The sequence below is a fragment of the Scomber japonicus genome, chromosome 8 (genome assembly GCF_027409825.1).
Source record: "Scomber japonicus isolate fScoJap1 chromosome 8, fScoJap1.pri, whole genome shotgun sequence".
NCBI classification, from domain to species: domain Eukaryota; kingdom Metazoa; phylum Chordata; class Actinopteri; order Scombriformes; family Scombridae; genus Scomber; species Scomber japonicus.
The window spans coordinates 12,582,955-12,600,895 of NC_070585.1; the positions used below are offsets into that span (position 1 = coordinate 12,582,955).

The 17,941-nt window shown below is 41.4% G+C and overlaps 1 protein-coding gene across 1 annotated transcript; it reads left to right on the forward strand.

Annotated features, from left to right (window-relative positions):
* Positions 1-3,879: 3,879 nt before the first annotated feature.
* LOC128363130 (BTB/POZ domain-containing protein KCTD16-like) lies at positions 3,880-12,958 on the forward strand. The gene is made up of 2 exons (XM_053324042.1): positions 3,880-4,699; positions 12,507-12,958. Exons 1-2 carry the CDS (start codon positions 3,880-3,882, stop codon positions 12,956-12,958), a joined length of 1,272 nt encoding a protein of 423 aa, XP_053180017.1.
* The last annotated feature ends 4,983 nt before the right edge of the window (positions 12,959-17,941 follow it).

Consider the following 17,941-nt stretch of genomic DNA (forward strand, 5'->3'; position numbering starts at 1 on the left):
GATCTCATGGAAATACTGCCTGAAAAGACAGACTGTGGCCGAAGACAGGGGAAGAAATTGTGAATGGACTTTGTGCCATCCACAATGCAGTGATTATGGGCTGAAGGTAGGTTTTATTTCTTAAAAAAACAAACAAACAACAATAACAAATCAAGTTAATAAGGAATGGCCATGCCACGAGGAGCTTTTGTTGGACAATAGACTACCAAATACTAATACCATGTCATAAAATGATGAGGTCTGAATCCACTGCGACTGTCCTACCACACACACATTGCTGAAAGGTCACTCTGATTTCCAAATAAATTAAGAAATCACAGGATTATTCTTACAGATTTATTGCTACAATACACTTCTGTTTATTTTTATGTTTTTACCCTACAGCAAAATGAAGCATCTCACATCTTGTTGCTTTTTAGCTTGTACAATATGTGCTTCTGCTTATGCATTCAGGGTTTTCTTCATTTGTGCAATCTAATTAACATTTATTTACCAAAATGACTTATGTCAGATAGGTTGGGAATTTTTGGCTGAATGCTTACTAGACAAACATAATAATATGAATTGCATATTTTGAGAGTACAGTTTCCTTATGTGCTGCCCTCTAGGGGCTCAAGAGAACACTCATTGTCCCTGAAACAGCTGCATCCTTGAGCAATAAACCATTATTAAATAATTATCAATTAGCACGCTCTAATTACTGTGTGACCTTTTCACCTTACCATTCAAAGGGGCAAAAGAACAGAAAACAGATGTGTCCCCTTTCAAAGATTGCATGAACAAAAATGACTTAATTCAAAAGCGATTTAAAAAAAAACTTATCAAAAAACTGCAACACTGCATAAAAGAAACCCCAAAAACACTGCAAAATCGTTTTTATTTCTCAAGACATGACAGTTCACACTCTGCCTCCCTCATTTGGAAATATGAGTGGCTGAAAGAAGAGGAAATAGTCTAAGACAGGCTATTACATGCACTGGGATAATAACTGCAGAGAGGTTTGAGTCTAGATTATTTTCTGCTCTTAAGGCTACAAAACAGTGCATTAGACAGTTTTTGGTGAGACAGCAAATTCACTGGCTTGTCTATAAAATTACACAGTGCAGGCTCAATGTTTATAGATGTGCACATTTCTTTGTAAACATTTCAGCATAAATCTTAATCATAATCTCAAATTTTCTTTGAAATTATGTAATAATTTTAAAATAATTTATCATTTGACATGTATTTTGCTCATGTTTTCTTCGTATTTTGTGACGTGTTGGTAAACCACCCAGCTGCAGATAGTAGCTAATGCAAGAACTTGCAAAACCCACAATTGCCAATTTAAGGTTACAGCAAATAGAGATTTTCTTACTTCACGCTCAGCTGATTGACTTACATTATTCATGCTGAACTTGTATGAAATTCAACCCTTTCCAAAAGGTAGAATCTAACCTGAGAGTAGAGCATGAACAGAAAATAAAGTGAAGACAGGAGGCAGGGAAATTGGCTCTAATAGAAGGATGAGTGAGATGAATAAGAAACAGGGTTTATAGCACATATGATAAGAGATTCATCCCTAAGCAAAGGAGGAAGGGGGGGTGTTGACTCCAAGTGTTACTATTCTATAATACCAGGGAATTAATCCAATCTATATGGATTTATTAAGGAAATAAAGTAAACAAAAGCATAACCACCTGATTATGTTACACTTTTTTTTTCTATCAGTAGTGATTTTTGCTCTAGTGGTGAGGTCACACAATCCACAAAACATTACAATATTGTGTGTAATGTAAGCAGCAAAAGCCTCACATCACAGAAAAAGAGATCAGTGGTATAGCTCCAAATCCCCACTGTTTGAATCCCACTCAGTCCCTGGTGGCTGCTTAGCAACCCCTCTCCAGCACAATATACTCCGAATTAACAGGGTAAAGCATGACCGCTGCCTCCTCAAAACCACGAGTCAAGGGTGCTCTCCCATCATCAACGCCTTCTCTTAGTACTGCAGCAATAAAAGCCTCTGGTTCATTACAACATGGCTTCAAAAAACAGAAAAAACAAACAAGTTGAGAAGAAAACAAGACATACAAAACAGTCTGAAAACCCAGACCAATGGATATAAGGAACCTTACTTCATATACACAGGGTGTATAAACCAAGTGTAGAAACCTACATATTTATATCCCCTTTTTTCCAGCACATTCAGATTTACAACTAGACTTCCACATGTCTTTTGTTTTATACTTAGCTTGTGACCTATATATAGACGTCATGCATTGTCAAGCCTCTTGCATTTCACTTCATCCAAACTGGATTTTCCACCCTACAGTACTTAGCTTCACTGTGGAATATATTGATGGCCGTATGACAAATTCACTGAGAGCAGGCCCCTAGCAATAATGCACTAATCCTAAACCTCTGTCCTCCTGCTATCATAATCCAGAATAAAATGACTCAGTAATAAGGTTCATATATTCTAGCGCTTTAGCATGCGCATTATGTGAAATTCTGTTACCAAACCGGACCTCATCCTGATGCTTGAAGCTCATTTAGTAACAAAACACAACCTCAAATACAGTGTTATGTTATCAATCAATTTTCAGAGTGATTGGGTGGCTGTGATTTGCAGTATCGACTGAGATCTGTCCGTGGTGGTGAATGAGAAGTCACTCGGTCAAATCGATGAGGAAAGAGTCAGTTTTTAAATTCAGACACAGTGTTCTGGGTGAAGAAGTGATGCTGTTGTCTGAAGGTTTAGTCTGATGCAGAGGAGTGCACCTGTCCTTTTATTTTATTTCATCCAGTTTTTGAGGCATATATTTATGGACAACTGGGTAGAAAAAGGGAGTCAGAGAGACTCTATAGTACCACCTCTGTCACTGCCGATGAGTCTTGGAGCAAGACACTGGGACCTAACCCCTCACCCGTCTCTCGGGATAAGCGCGTCAGCTAAAAGCGCTAAATGTAAATGCAAAAGCCTCTGTGAAGACTCTATGGAGGGATTAAAATCCTCTACACTGGATGTTAAAACTGCATTAGACCTGAATCCTCTCCGCCAGCTGCATGCCGCCCATGGCTAGATCAGAATTTCATGAAAAACAGCACAGATGCACCCACATGTCGATCGTCTGCAAATGTCATATTCCTTTAAGATGATGTAAGACATTACTTCATGGGACGGTTTTCTCTCTCTCTCTCTCTCTCTCTCTCTCTCTCTCTCTCTCTCTCTCTCTCTCTCTCTCTCTCTCTCTCTCCTCACACACACACACACACACAGCTTGGAGCAACATTATCTTAAACCTTCTGCCGGTCCAACCGTTTCTGCACTCAGCAGTTTGGAGAGATGGGTGCGCGCAGGAGTCCCACTAGCATCCACTCCTCTGTGAGTATCTTTGGAGCGGGTTTTAGCATCCCTGTTGTCAAGAGCGACGGTTATTAGCGGGATGATGGGACGCATGCACATTTTTCAGTTTATATTGGACTGTGACTGAACTAAAAGCCAGGCGCAAGACGGCGAACCTTCCCACTACAAACTAGAGCACATATGTTTTTACTTTTTTGATGGTGGGACGTTTCAGAGTGAAGTTAGGATTATATTCCTGTGAAGTCACAGTAATGACCCCTCGCAGAGGATGTCTGTAACATGATGCGCTCACTGGTTATAATAATCGATGCACCGCGAGCAGGCACATTTACGCACGGGGTTAAAGGAAATACTGTAGGCACACCTTGGGATTATTTGTATTGAGACACTGGATGCGAGGACTGCAGCTTGAATCAAGACTGTGCTTTGGGTCTGAGTACATGAACACCATGCAGCTGAACCCCACACCCTGAACTTCTGGGACGTTTACGCTCCGTTATCAAGACTCAGATTTCGTGCAAGATCTGGAAAAAATGGCACTGAGCGAAAACTGCAAAACCCAACCTGCAAAAGAGCAAGGCTCAGTGCAAAATCCTCCATCAGATGTTATAGAACTAAACGTGGGTGGACAGGTGTATTACACTCGTCATGCCACCTTAACAAGCTTTCCAAATTCATTTCTTGGGAAGCTGTTCTCTAACAAGAAAGGGTCTTCAAATGATTTGTCCCGGGACCTTAGAGGACGGTATTTTATTGACAGAGATGGCTTTCTGTTCCGGTATGTATTGGATTACCTCAGAGACAAGCAAGTTGTCCTCCCTGACCACTTCCCCGAGAGAGGAAGGTTGAAACGAGAAGCGGAATACTTTCAGCTGCCAGAATTGGCCAAACTTTTGTCATCTGATGAATCAAAATTATTTCCAGACGACTTGTACTTCAGTGATTTCGACGATGTGTCGCAGGGCAGTGAGAGGTTTTATCCCTCTTACTCCATGGATAGGAGGTATGGCTACATCACCGTCGCTTTCAAAGGCGTTTGCGCCGCGGGCGGCAGAGAGAGCCAGACTGATGTCAAAGCCAAAAAGTTACCGAGGATCTTCATCAGCAGCAGGATTGGCTTGGCCAAAGAGGTATTTGGAGACGCTCTGAATGAGAACAGAGACTCTGACAGGCCACCGGACCGATACACCTGCAGGTTTTACCTCAAGTTCAGGCACCTGGAAAGAGCTTTTGACATGCTGTCAGAGTGCGGCTTCCACATTGTGGCCTGCAATACGTCCCTGACTGCGTCCTCAGTTGGTCATTACGCAGATGACAGGGTCTGGTCCAATTACGCACAGTACATCTTCTACCGTGAGTGAAGATTTATGCTTACACAATAAATTGAGAGAGTCAAATGCGAGAATGTTTCCTCCAGGAGGATTATTTGTTTTGTTTTTTATATTTGTTTTTCTGCATTAAATTGTGTAAAAGTTCTTTCAATATAGCGTTCTCCATGAAAAATAATCAAATGAATGTATAATATCAATAATAATGTTTGTCTGAATTTAGAGTTGTTCTGGAGAAACCGTTGTATGTTAGCTCACACCACCAGGAGGCACGGTCGGGTAACAGCGCATCCCTCCTCAATCTTAGTGGCTGACTTTCAAGTTCTGTTCTGGGTCCGAGATAAGAGTCAAACTTGCCCACGGGCCTCTGGGGAGTTGAGTCACAATGCTGCTACACTTCAGGCACACATGCGTCAAGCGTAAACACGGGTTACTGCTCAGATTCTGCAGGCCGACGGGTTATGAATAATATAGCACCAGTGGGCAGCAACATTTCATATTGATGGTGCTGCTTTCTCTCGAATCAGCTTTTGCTTTTTACTTGAAGATATGCTGCTCATCAGAAAAGGCCTTAATTAGCTGGAAATATGGTTCATTCCACTCTTTGCAGAGAGAGAGAGGGACCAGACCATATGGCCAATTAAAAAGCACTTTGTTCATTATTGTGAATGGTCTCTTTTGGAAGTCCTGAAGAAAACCCATTTGGTGGGTCAAAGTTGGAGGTGCAGGGGCTGGGCCGAGGAAGACATGACATATGGTTCGCTAATGATTTACCAATAGTGTTATTAATACAGGTTAATTGTATCAGAAGGGTCTGCCTTGACCCACACTAACATCTAGCCAGGCAGAATTTTAACAGAGTAATTTAACTTTCTGGAGCATAACATATGGTGCAGGTTCCCATTAAGAGACACTGCCCTAGGACAAAGGCGTGGGACAGTAGGAGGTGAAGGGGGATGGGGTGGGTAGTTTTATGGGAAGGCACAGAGGAGAAACTGCAATAAGAACAGCATGAGCAAGGATGAAAGGAAAGGAGGAGCACAGAGAGTAAGAGGAGCACAGATAGGAAAGGAATAGAGAGAGGGAATTTAAGGAAGCAAGTTCAGAGGGAGAGGGAGGTGAGCAGATGGAGAAGAGAGTGGCTGAGCAGGAGGGATGAGGGAGTAAAAGTTGCATGAGACGAGGCCATGGGGAGAAAGAACTGAGGCAGAAAAAAGGAAAGAGAGAGAGAGCAAGGAGCAAAAAATAGATGAAAGAAAGTATCAGACAGGAAAGTTCATCGTGTCCGAAGGAGCAGAGAGAAGAACATTTTTGGTGGTAAGACACCCATAAAGAAGTAGATGGAAAACATGGATTTTCATTAAGAGAGAGTATACAAGGTGAAACTTAGAGGAAACACACATAGCCAAGCATTAAGAGACAGAGGCCTCGTCAGGATGATGGATAGACACATCAAAGGCAGACAGGCATGAGAGCCCTTGCTTCACAGCAGCACAACGGCCCACATCCACTTTCAAAACTAATACTGTCACCTGATCCTGAATGTGGGACACTCGCTGGCCTAGGGCAGGTAGTCTTAAACTAAGAATACATGTAGACAAGTGCACCTTTGGGGGGGGGGGGGCATAAAACAGATGTGCTTTATTATTGTATTCAGAATAACACTTCACTGCTCTCTTTTAACCCAACCCTCTTCCATCCAATCACAGGGAAATGGTGCTAGGAAAGGCTGGGGTTTTTCAGAGTGTAAAAAGAGCAATCCAGCACAGTAAACAAATTGAGAGACTTTCTTCCGGCCTGTCAGTTCCTTAGCATCATCCATGTTGCGCTTCCTGTTAAATGCGTCAGTTGTTTTCTACAGGCTACACACTCTATCAGTGTGGACTCCAGTTTCCAAAATGCCCACAGTGGATATCCGTCATTTTACTGTGTGGCATCATGCATTATCCAACAATAACTCATCTTTATTAACAGTCAAGGGATTCATTCCCTCATAAAGCGAAGATGCATGCTTTACTCTCAATTACTGTCCTCCACTCCTGCGCTTGGATGCTGTTGACTTCTCCATAGACTAAAACGGATGATACTTGCGGCAAAAAGGTTCTCTCTTCAGGAGACCACAGTGTCTAACCATTCATCATGACCAAGAGTTTTGGCACATGATGGCCGTGATGAATAAATCACATTTAGCCTGGTTTAATTTGTTCACCCTTTAAATAAACAGTTGACCCTGAGAGAAATATATCAAACCTGATTGCCAGGACTAAGATCAGTAGGGGTTTTGGTTAAAATCCAGAGGATAAGATGGTTGCAGCGTCTCGCGTTGCATTGCATCCACAGAGAGACAGGTGATCCTGTCAAGTTATTTGTCAAGCAGAAATGTAGGTCATTTAGCATGATAAGTCTTCCGATTGCAGTGACAATATCATTACTGTAATGATGTTGTTGTCCCAGTTGGGTTTTGGGACCAGTTTCCTTACTGCTAATTATCTCTCGGGAAAGAGGAAAGTGTTGGCTGATTAAAAAGCAATCTGGGATCCCAAAATATTTCCTCGTCTGCAGTCATCCACTGGAAATACAGTTTATAGAGATAAATGGTAACCTATTTTGAAGGCCATTTAAGGCTATAAAGTCAAATTCATAAAAAAGGAAAACTTTCTGACTCTTTCAGTCAATTCACACATGAGAATTAAAAATCATCTTGGACGACCTGCTCCGACATTACTGCCTCCACATCACAGTAGCAGAGCAAATCATCATTGAACACTGGGATCGGTAACATCAGAGACAGTTTCATCTTTCCCACTCTGAAAGAGCTGTGCAGAAGTGTCTTGTCAGAATGGCAGACACGTACAGTATAGATGGAGAATGATTATACTTGCCAGGTGTGCTCTGTTAATATAACTGTGCAGTCTTCATTTGGGCTGTGAATGAGATGATGTGTGGCCATAATGGCTCCTGAACAATGGCCACAAGGCAGCAGGGAGAGAAGACGGAAGGTAATCAATTGCTTGGGTGTAATAGAGGCAGAGATTGGGCCGTCTCAGAGCTCCCAGAGAGCCCGGTTGGAGTCTGGATGGATTGGCAATGCCTAGAAGAGATGGATGGCGCTACCATGAATAACTCATACACCTCTTAAAGAGCACCTGGGCAGAAAAATGGTCAGAAATGAGGCGTGTGTGTGTGTGTGTGTGTGTGTGTGTGTGTGTGTGTGCTTGTGCCATTTTTCTCATAATGGTTGCAGAACCTTCTGCACTATACATCAGTCTAAGTAGACAATCTGGCTCACCTCAGGAGTAAATCTGAGTTTATTGAAAATCTCAGCCTGAAAGGGAAAATATGCTTTATTAAATCAATCATATGAAGGAACATACAGCTGTTTCTTTTATGTTTCACCCTTTTTACCATACACATATTATTCTTCACATTACTGTGACTATGACTGTTCTCTAACTCTTACCATAGCTTTTATTGAATGGTGCTATAGGTATTCTGCCACAATGAACATTTCATTATAAATATATATAACAGTCCTTTCACACAAAGAATAATTCACAGCAATCTTTATATACAAGCTGTCTTCATGTTTATTGATTCTTTTCTGGGTTGGATTTTTTCCAACAATACACTGTATGACTGCTGTTATTACAGATGTTGGGGAGTGTCCTTGAACACACCAGCAAGGAGAGTTTTAAAAACATCCCTGCCGTAAATACATTATAAAGCAATGTTAATGCAATTTTGACAAAGACTAAATAATGATTGATGACCCTTCTCTAGCCATCTTAAATCTAATATTGAAATTAATGGGGATCAGTGCCGACACTGAAGGTAGAAAGTTCATCTAAGCATGGTGCATGTTTTCATGCATGGATGAATGGACTTTTTCAGCCATCATTTAAATATTGTCATTTTTGTCCCTGGTTCCTCTGTAGCTATTAGAGAACAGGTACAACAGCTTCACTATCTGACATCTAACACCTTAATGAGCCCCCCAGAGACGCTTTTAATGGCTTAGTGGACAGTGGAACTCTTTTGTGGGCAGGGCTGCGAGTTTTCTGAAGACAGGGGATCCTCTGTGTTGGAATGCAAGAGGGCAGCTTAATGAGAGAGAGTTTGCTTTGGTGTGTAACTTTCTGTGTGAGCAGTGTAAAAATTAAAGCACGTTGGGAGTCCGCTATAGTATTGAACTGATTAAATTTTGTCCCCAAATGATTGTTGAATCAAGTTGAATCCTCAGGACACCCTCTCACTTTCTTCCTACCTCATCTGGCTGCTGTAGTGGAGGAGAGGGGTGTGGCACTAGGCATTGGACAGGCCTAGGGAGAGGCTAATATAAACATTGCAATTCAATTCTTTGACTCCAGGAGGGGAGGGCACACACGTGTTATTAACAATTAGCCAGGGAAGCTGTCACTGTCCTCATAGAAAGCAGATTATTTGGGGCAGGCCATGGCCAGGTTGATGGGTGAAGAGTGAGAGCTGCTTGGTGTCCTTGGATTAGGTCGTGTAAAGCGCGTAAGGACTCCATGGGTTGCCCCAACATATTCCTCACCAGCTCTTGCTCATCAGTGGTGCTAATGAGGTTTGTTTCAGCAGAGTGGGTCGCTTGAGTGAAGGTGATTAATATTGACAAATTCAAATGAATGCAGATATTACAGACATTATTATACCTGGCAAGAGACAGGCTGTAGCCATCAGTTAGGCTGGGCACAAACTGCTGAAGTGATACTTTTGAAGCAAAAAGGACTATCTTGGTCAAATGGATTTCCCTCTCCCGGTAAGGACGGTCACTGCCTTTGCAAGACAAGCCTTTTTTCTGCTGCAAGGACACGATGGCCTAATTTGTGAGCTAACAAGCATGTATAAACTACACCCTTCCTGAGGCAGTAACAGAGGAGAAAAGATTTGTGTGGATATGGGAGTCGGCGAATATAAGAGTGTGTCAAAGATCAGAGCGTCTCTGCTCGTATAAGCTTAACTCACTGACTGGCTGGATGAATATGCATATTTAACCTGTCAGACAAAATTACTGCTAATACATATAGCTTTTTACACAAAACTGAAAACCAGGGCTCTGGATTCCCCTTGGTTTTGTTTTTTCACTACTAAAATTCTGGCCAAAAATGATTATTATACTAGAACTATGCTGCAACTGAAGCAATTGAAGATGATTCACAGCACTCAGCCTCACAGGATACTGCTGTGTTTGAGCAAATATGAGACAGAAATGAAACTCATGAAGGCATGTTTATTTGAGAAATTCATAATGCAAGTGAATCCTTGTGTGATTCAGACAGCTTGGATCTAAAATGCTGCTTTGTGTTCAGCTCTTGTTTTCATTTATTTAGAGTGAGGGCACAGTTCACATCACATCAATTTGAGAAGCAGACAGCCTTGGGTCACACAAGTTCGAATATGAAATAAAATACCTCCTGGTTATGCGCAATAACAATGTGAAATTGCTGAGTGAATCTTTCTTGTTCCTCTTTTTTTTACTTTTTGCTTCTCAACTTGGAGCATATGATAGCGCTGAGCCTCTCTCAGATTACATGACTGAAGCAAAGAGCTGCTCAGCCATTAAAGCAGTAAGCATCAGACACCCTGATGAGTCAGTTTTGAAGCACTGATATAAAAAAAACACGCTAATGTCTGGCAAGAAACTCAGTGACATTTGCATTTGAGTTTGACAGAGCACTTTGCCTTCAGTCCACATCATGTCCTACTTTCCTGCCATTTCAAACCTTTAAATGGGTAAAACGTGTCATCTGAATTTCCATAAAACTACGACCTCTCAAAAGCACAAATGCAAACATTCCTGCTTTCGTTAAAGATGAAGCAGAGTTTGAGGACACTCCATGTGACATGTCGGTCTCTTTGCTGCAGAAGTAAACTCCCTCTCTCTGTGTTATTTATGAGAAGCGCCGCCACAGCCTGGTCTGAGGACCCAGTCTTTTAATGTGGTTGGAATATGATCTCTTAGACAGGCTATATGGATCTGAGAAAAACACACTGCAATCAATGACTTCCCTGAAAAGAAGTGCGTTATACACACCCACTTGTTTAAATGTACTGGAGTATGACAGTGTTTCCTGACAATAGTCATTTCCTATCTACACTTTGAAGGGGACATCAAAGCTTGACACTACACCAACTGAATTCTTTCACACACACATTTACTTTTGCGTCATTTGGCAACAGTCATCTCCATGTACAGGCTCCATTTAGACAAATTGTTGGATAAAAAAGAATGAAAGCTCAGGTGCTTCTCAGCCTGTCAGCGGCATTAATACAATTCATTCTTCTGCATGGCCTGAAACTTTTATGATGCTATTATTGGGTGTTGGCTAGTTTCCTAAATGGGTTCCCCTCTGGACTACAGCATCCATCCATTTAGAAACAATGCTCAGCCTCCCTCCTCTCCATCCTCGTCACTCGTGCATTTGCACCAGGCAAATGCACTCATGCCTGGTGCTGCTTGTCTGCTGGATTCAGCTAGATTAATTTTATGAAGAGGGGGGGCACTGATTGGCCTCTTTACTCATGGATTAGCCATTAAAAAGCTGTTAGTGACTCTTATACTATCAGCCCATGCAATCATTGCACCAGAGATAAGGTCATTATTACAGTGTGCACATAGAGGTTAAAATCCCCCTTGAACTCTGTTCAGTATAAATTGGTGCTTGCATTAGAAGGAGGTAATGGACAAATTATTGCTCCCTCTGAGATATCATTGCTATTGAGTCTGTATCATCGCAATGGAAAAAGCCATTAAGAGGTTTTTAGAATCTGTGTGCATGGGTTTATATCTCATACACTGTTGTTTATATTACAGGGAGCTGTCAAAACTGTACATTTCTATCTGTACCTGTACATCCAAATGAGACACCAGTTCATGGTTATTTTTGGAGATGAAAGACAGCTACAGTGTTTACTGTCTTTACCTGAATACTTCACAAGCCAGCAGGCAGTACAGTACAGTATTTCTGGTTCATAATTAGCAGTGTAGGAGGATGTGAGATGAGAGAAGAAGTAGGTACATGAGGAGGAAGGAAGACTACTAAAATCTTCTGCTAGTACCAGGCTCATTGCTCATCCAATCCTCATGACAGGTCAGGACACCCAAAAGGCGTCTCTTCACTCCATTATTCACTAACCTGGTTCTTTTACCACCCAAGATAAATCATGCTTTGTGTTTACCTGTTTTTTCTTCCTTGCGGCACTCCCAAAGATAGGAAACACCTTCCTCGACTTATTTGACTGTGTGATCTATAACAGAAAATAATACAGTACCTGCTTAATATAAGGCAGTCGGGTTACAGTTCTAATAAGAAACTGCAAAAGCAAAGCAGATTGCTTTGGCTCAGAGACAAGCTTTGCCTTGGGAAATAAGAAAGGTCTTTTAGGGAGCTGTACTGACTCTACTGAGCTTTGGGGTTCTCCTTATCAGAGGAAGCAATACGCACAGCCCACCAGCTCTTTGAGATTCGGCAATTAAATGTCAAAGGCAATAACTTACATGTTCTTAAATCTGTAGCCCCCTAAATACCCCCCCCCCCCCCCCACACACACACACCACCACACACACACTCATCTGATATTCATTTAAAGATATCTGTATGACGTTGAAATTGCTTTGTAGGCATTTGTCAGCATTTGCTTGATCAGTGCAACTGTTCTTTTTGATTACTGCTGGAATCTGTCACCACACAAACAGCTGGGATATTAGTTTACGGTGCCTTTCTGCATGAAGGAGGTTTTTGCTGCAACAGAAAATGTACTGCATGTGGTCAAAACAACTGAAAACAACTGTGTGCATGTGTGTTTTCTAGGTGGGCCCTCTCGGTGGTCGTCCTCCCACTGTGACTGCTGTTGCAAGAGCCACAAAAGTGAGCGTGAGGGGGAGAGCGGCACTTCTTTCAACGAGCTCTCCACTTCTTGCTCTGAGACCCAGTCGGAGGCCAGCTCCCCTCAAGGAACCGTGATCTGTGGCCCTGTGAGCCGGCACTCCAACATCCACACTCTGGATCGTCCCATGCACAAAGGACCAGCTCACATGCTGCAGCAGGCAGAGATGCGCCGCAAGACTGACATGCTCCGTGTGAGAACCTTTGGGGTCCGGGAGCGAGAGGCTGCAAAGAGGAAAGCAAACAAGGAGAAGATGACTCCTGAACAGGAGCTGGAGAAATGCATCCAGGACTTCCGTCGCATTAGGATTCCTGATCGCTTTCCAGAGAGGAAGTACATGTGGCAATCGGACCTGTTGAGAAAGTACCGTCTCTAAAAATGAGGAGAGGAGAACAGAAGAAAAAAGAGAGAGTTGACAGTATCATGTCACCATCCATGAAAAGTATTAAAGGTGTAGTGTGTAGAATTTAGTGGCATCTAGCAGAACAGACTTGGCAGAAATGGAATATAATATTAATAATGTGTGTTTAATCACCTGAAAATAATAATCATTGTGTTTTCATTACCTTAGAATGAGCCCTTCATATCTACACAGGGAGGGGGTCCTCTTTCACGGAGGGCACCATGTTGCACCACTATGTTTCTATAGTAGTCAAGAACGGACAAACCAAGCACTTTGCGGCCACTGTAGGTTCTCCTACATGCTTGGAAGGGGAGGGGGAGGGCGTATTAATTTGGTTGCAATCTGCAACCACACCACTACATGCCACTAAATTCTACACACTATTCTTTTCAACTGCATAGACAATAGATCGCACCCTCTGAGACACGTAATGTACTAGAAACAAAGCAATGGCCACTTCTTCGCCAGCATGACTAGCGGAGCACACATAGTACAAGGCTGTCATTGGTTTGTAAAGTATGCACAGTGTTGTGTATAATATGCACATGTGTAAACCAGGTTACTCCTGTTGGGGCCTACATCACTAACCTGTTCTCACTTCAGAGAGCTGGGAACCAGACGTGCTAAAGTCTACTGTATCACTAGTTGAAGCAACAAAGCAACCTCAGGGGCAACATTATTTCAATTCATCAACCTGTCACATACTATATGTGCAATTGCCCACAATAGCTGTTTTTAACTAAATGGATGTACCCAGATGATGCTGTGAGTTAACAATGGAATATCACTATACTCCACTGATAACACAAATACTCATAGTAGGCTTTAATAACGGCACTGCATGTCATTTCACCCTTAGCATAATTATGCAATATCAAACAAACTTTCATTTCACTGTTTTGTGTGATGGGTAAAATGGTGTGTTATGACTGAAACTGACGTCTTTGAGGAGAGCACTGCCTAGATCTGTTTGCAATTGTAAAACTTTTTTGTCTAATGTCATAATGTGTTGGACGATGTTGTGTAGGTAGACTATATAATGCCAATGGATATTTGTCTAATCCTTGATTGTAAGTGTGCAAAAAAGCTAATAAATGGGTAAGAATTGTATTTATTCATAATGGTCCTTATTGTGACCTTCAATATATTTTTAAGGGGAAATGCAGGTCCTTTAGCCCAATGATAGCCTAGCAACTATAAACCACAGGGCCAGATCTGTCAAGCTTTGTACTTCACAACATATTGAAGTGGTGCTCATGCAGCAGTAGTAAATAGCAAGCAGTACTCTGCATCTAAAGAGTGTGGTGTCTTTCCTTTATAAAATCAAAACTACAATATCCAAAGTGTAAGAAATGGGTTAAACAGAGTTTATCTGCTCAAATGTAAGCTGCAATATTACTACTAAGGCCAAGGAGCATTTCATTAGCCAACTGCTTTTAATGGGGTTGCAGGTTATGTATAATAATAATAAAAAAAAAAGGTCTCTGTTCACAATAGCACATTCACTGTGCATAGTGTTTCCTCGTTATGTGAAAGCTGGTGAGTGTAGGGTAATGTTTGCAGCTCTGCCTCAACTTCAGCCAAACTCATTATCTGAGATAGCATTACGTTTGCTAACACAATGGTTGGTCTTTATTGTAAAAGCCTGTAATGTCAAGATTGAAAATGTTTGAAAATACAAACAATAAAGCACAAATCTAACCCCTGTCTTGCATATCCAAGTGTGTCCATCAGAGTTATGTTAAAATGCTAATGGGGTGGACAAGATATTATGAATTCTTTTCAATATAATGCACTGCAGCATACATAATTATTACATTTCTGACAACGTAAAAAGACTAGCTCAATAAAACCGCTGAAAAATTGTTGAAAAATACTGGAAGTTTCCTTTTAGTGACAGCAGCATTCAATGGCAAGAAATAATCACAATAGCTTAGTTTGGGAATGATGATTTTGCTTTATGATTTTGCAGATACAGATGCTCCACTGGGCTAGAAACAAAACCATTTTGCCTTGTGGTCACACCACCAGCAGCAAATCTTACACACAAATCTGGCTTAATTTAAGAAGTGAAATAGATCCCTCCTTGTTGACATTTTAATGTGTCTCTCATCCTCTTGAGAGGATCTTATGGAAACAGGAGGAGAAAACCATAGCTGTGCATCACAAGCACCATTTATAGTGAGCACTATTTTTAGTGAACAGTATTTCAGCAGTGTCATCACATCGCATCTGTAAGGAGTGAGACTTGGGGACCATACTGCTGCAACCCCTAAAAAAGCCTGTGTGATGATAGATGAAGAACTACTTTTCTCTTGGGACAGAGAGTGTCCTCCAACACAAGTTCAAAGGAAAAGCTTCATTTGGTGATCTGGTTTGCTCTATATGAGGTTTATAACCTGTCTACCTTCTAACTAAGGCACATATTTTAACTTAAACCATAATCCTGGTCAAAAACACATCAGATCCATATATGAGAAATAGAAAAAATGTAGGTCTTAACATTCTAAGTATAGAATAAAACAACAATAACCTGAAAGGGGACTGTAACATAATGGATTTGTCAGGGTTATAGTGGCTATTGTTCCTCTCCCCCACTCTGCACCCAGACCCATATCTCTTCCTCTCAGCCCACATTGAACAGGAATACAGCATGAAATCTCAGTTCAAAATCCAGTGCCCCTCTCCCCCTCTTTAAAAACCAGATCCACTTTGGATGGCATTTCACCTCACACTTAGCACGCTCTGAATCCTAATAACCCAATGAAAAATCAATTAATCTGTTTTTGCATATCAAATATACACAACGTCAAGGCATAGCCTGGACTGGCCTAGTTGACCTTGGTGGCCTATCCCACAGAACCACCTGAACCTACTTTCCCTACAAATCAATAGTCTCAGATCTTGGCACTGGCCTATAGTCAGCCTTACAGTCCTTATAGACGGTCGATAACCAACATCCTCTTCTAGGATGCAAAGTAACATTAAAACTTCAATCAAAGAACACCACTGCCACCGCTTACCGCCCTCAATTATCCGGCAGGGTTGCCTGCAGGCCCTACATTTCCCACAACAGCTTTCTTTAGCATGAGGCATGCCTGACAGCATAATTACAGCCCTTGTATTAGAAAATTGCTGCAGAGCCTGTGTGGAATCAAAAGTGGGAGAATTACCTAGCTTATCAGATATAAGGTGACAAGAAAAGACTTTTATTCACACATGGAATAATGGAGGCATAATGTAAAACCAAGCAAACAGGATTTCATTTTTCATATAATGCATATAAGGATTACATGGTATTATCTGAGGTTTTTGGAGAGACCTTTAATTCACTTTCCTCTTACTTTATTCATCCAAGGTGATAACTGGTGTTATTGTGTAATGTGGAAGATGTCTGGAACTATACATCAAGGTGCTGGATCATTTCTGCCAAGCTCGACAGCTGGAATGGAAAGATTAAATATGCAATTTATCTCTTTCATCTGAAAAAAAAAACTATCCAAATTCTACTGGGAGAGGTTTTGTTGCCTGCAGCATGTCTCCATAAATATCCAAGACCAACATGTTTTTCTGCTCAGTCATCTAATTTTAGATGACTGACATCTCAGAGTTTAACACACGCGGGAACACTCGCAAATGAATGGAAGTGTGGCTGCCTAACAACGGGTATTACAATCTTTCTCCTGAGGTTCATCTTCTGTGGTTTGCATATTTGTTAATCAGGATGACAAGAAAGGGTATTCACAGGATTATGCTATAGTACACTATCAATTTTGCAAAAAACACAGATTTACAGTGATTTAGAATTGCAGAGATCTTGAGAAATGTCACAACAGCTCAAACAAATTTGTTCATGTGTGTTTGTGTGTGTTTGCGTGTCTGTCTCTGTGTGTGTGTGTGTGTGTGTGTGTGTATGCATTTATTTTTTATTTTTTAAAAGAGAGATGAACAGCACAGGGGCTTTTCGCATTAGTGTCACTTCATTTATATATTTGGTAAAAAATAAAAAATCATAGACATTTATGTTAAAGTGGGCAATTTTCATTTTTCAAACCACATTGTGCTCTGAGCTGTGATTAAACCTACATACTGTGCTCTTTCATGAGGAGCCTGCAGGGACATAGTTAGAGCAATGGGAGTCAATTTACAGCCTCGGAGTACATTTGAGGTCTTACTCTGGCCTAATTCTGCCAAGTCCAGTGTTTGGAAATACCAATGGAACAGATTACAAATGAATCCATGGGGGGAAAAAATGACAAAATCACAGTGAATGTCATTAGCATCAACCCCCGCAGAAAATTGGGAGCCATACCCTGGATGGCGGGACTTCCTCCTTAGAGTGAAACTGCAGGGAGAGGAAGACAAAACCATACATGTGCACACATACAAATGCAGGTACTTTACAGTAACTATAATTATGAAAAGGCGAAATAAACACGTGTTTAATGACCAGTTGTTAGACTTATGCCCTCTTTAAAACATTGCATTTTAGACCCTTACTTGACTAATTGACTACCACTGCACCTATCTGCTCTTTTTCTGTCACTCTAGAGCCAATCAAGCAGCTACTCACCTTGTCCTCAAGCACCTCCAATGACTGAGAGCCCATGCAGATGGGAAGGACCCGTCACTCCCTGGAGAAATGCTGTCATGCATGTAGCACGGAGAATTGTTGCATGTACTACTGCAAGACTCTGGTGCATCTCATCATGTCAGGTAACATCATGAGACTTCGTCATTTCATTTGATTCATGCCCCTCAACTTCCAGAAATTCTTGCTTACATCTGGTTATACATCTGGCATTGTCTCTCTCACTGATCTCATCCACTTTTGAACTGCCCCAAGGTGCCAATGTGTTTACCAAATATGGAAATGTTTACAATTTGGTCTGGTGGAATGGAGACTGTGTCTTTCATCCCAAATGGCCATTATCAATACTTAGTCATGCCCTTCGG

Bases quoted from the DNA above. Each gene is read 5' to 3' on its own strand.
- LOC128363130 (XM_053324042.1), top strand. From the start codon at position 3,880: ATGGCACTGAGCGAAAACTGCAAAACCCAACCTGCAAAAGAGCAAGGC. The intron at 4,700-12,506 runs GTGAGTGAAGAT...TGTGTTTTCTAG, and splicing joins CGCACAGTACATCTTCTACC to GTGGGCCCTCTCGGTGGTCG.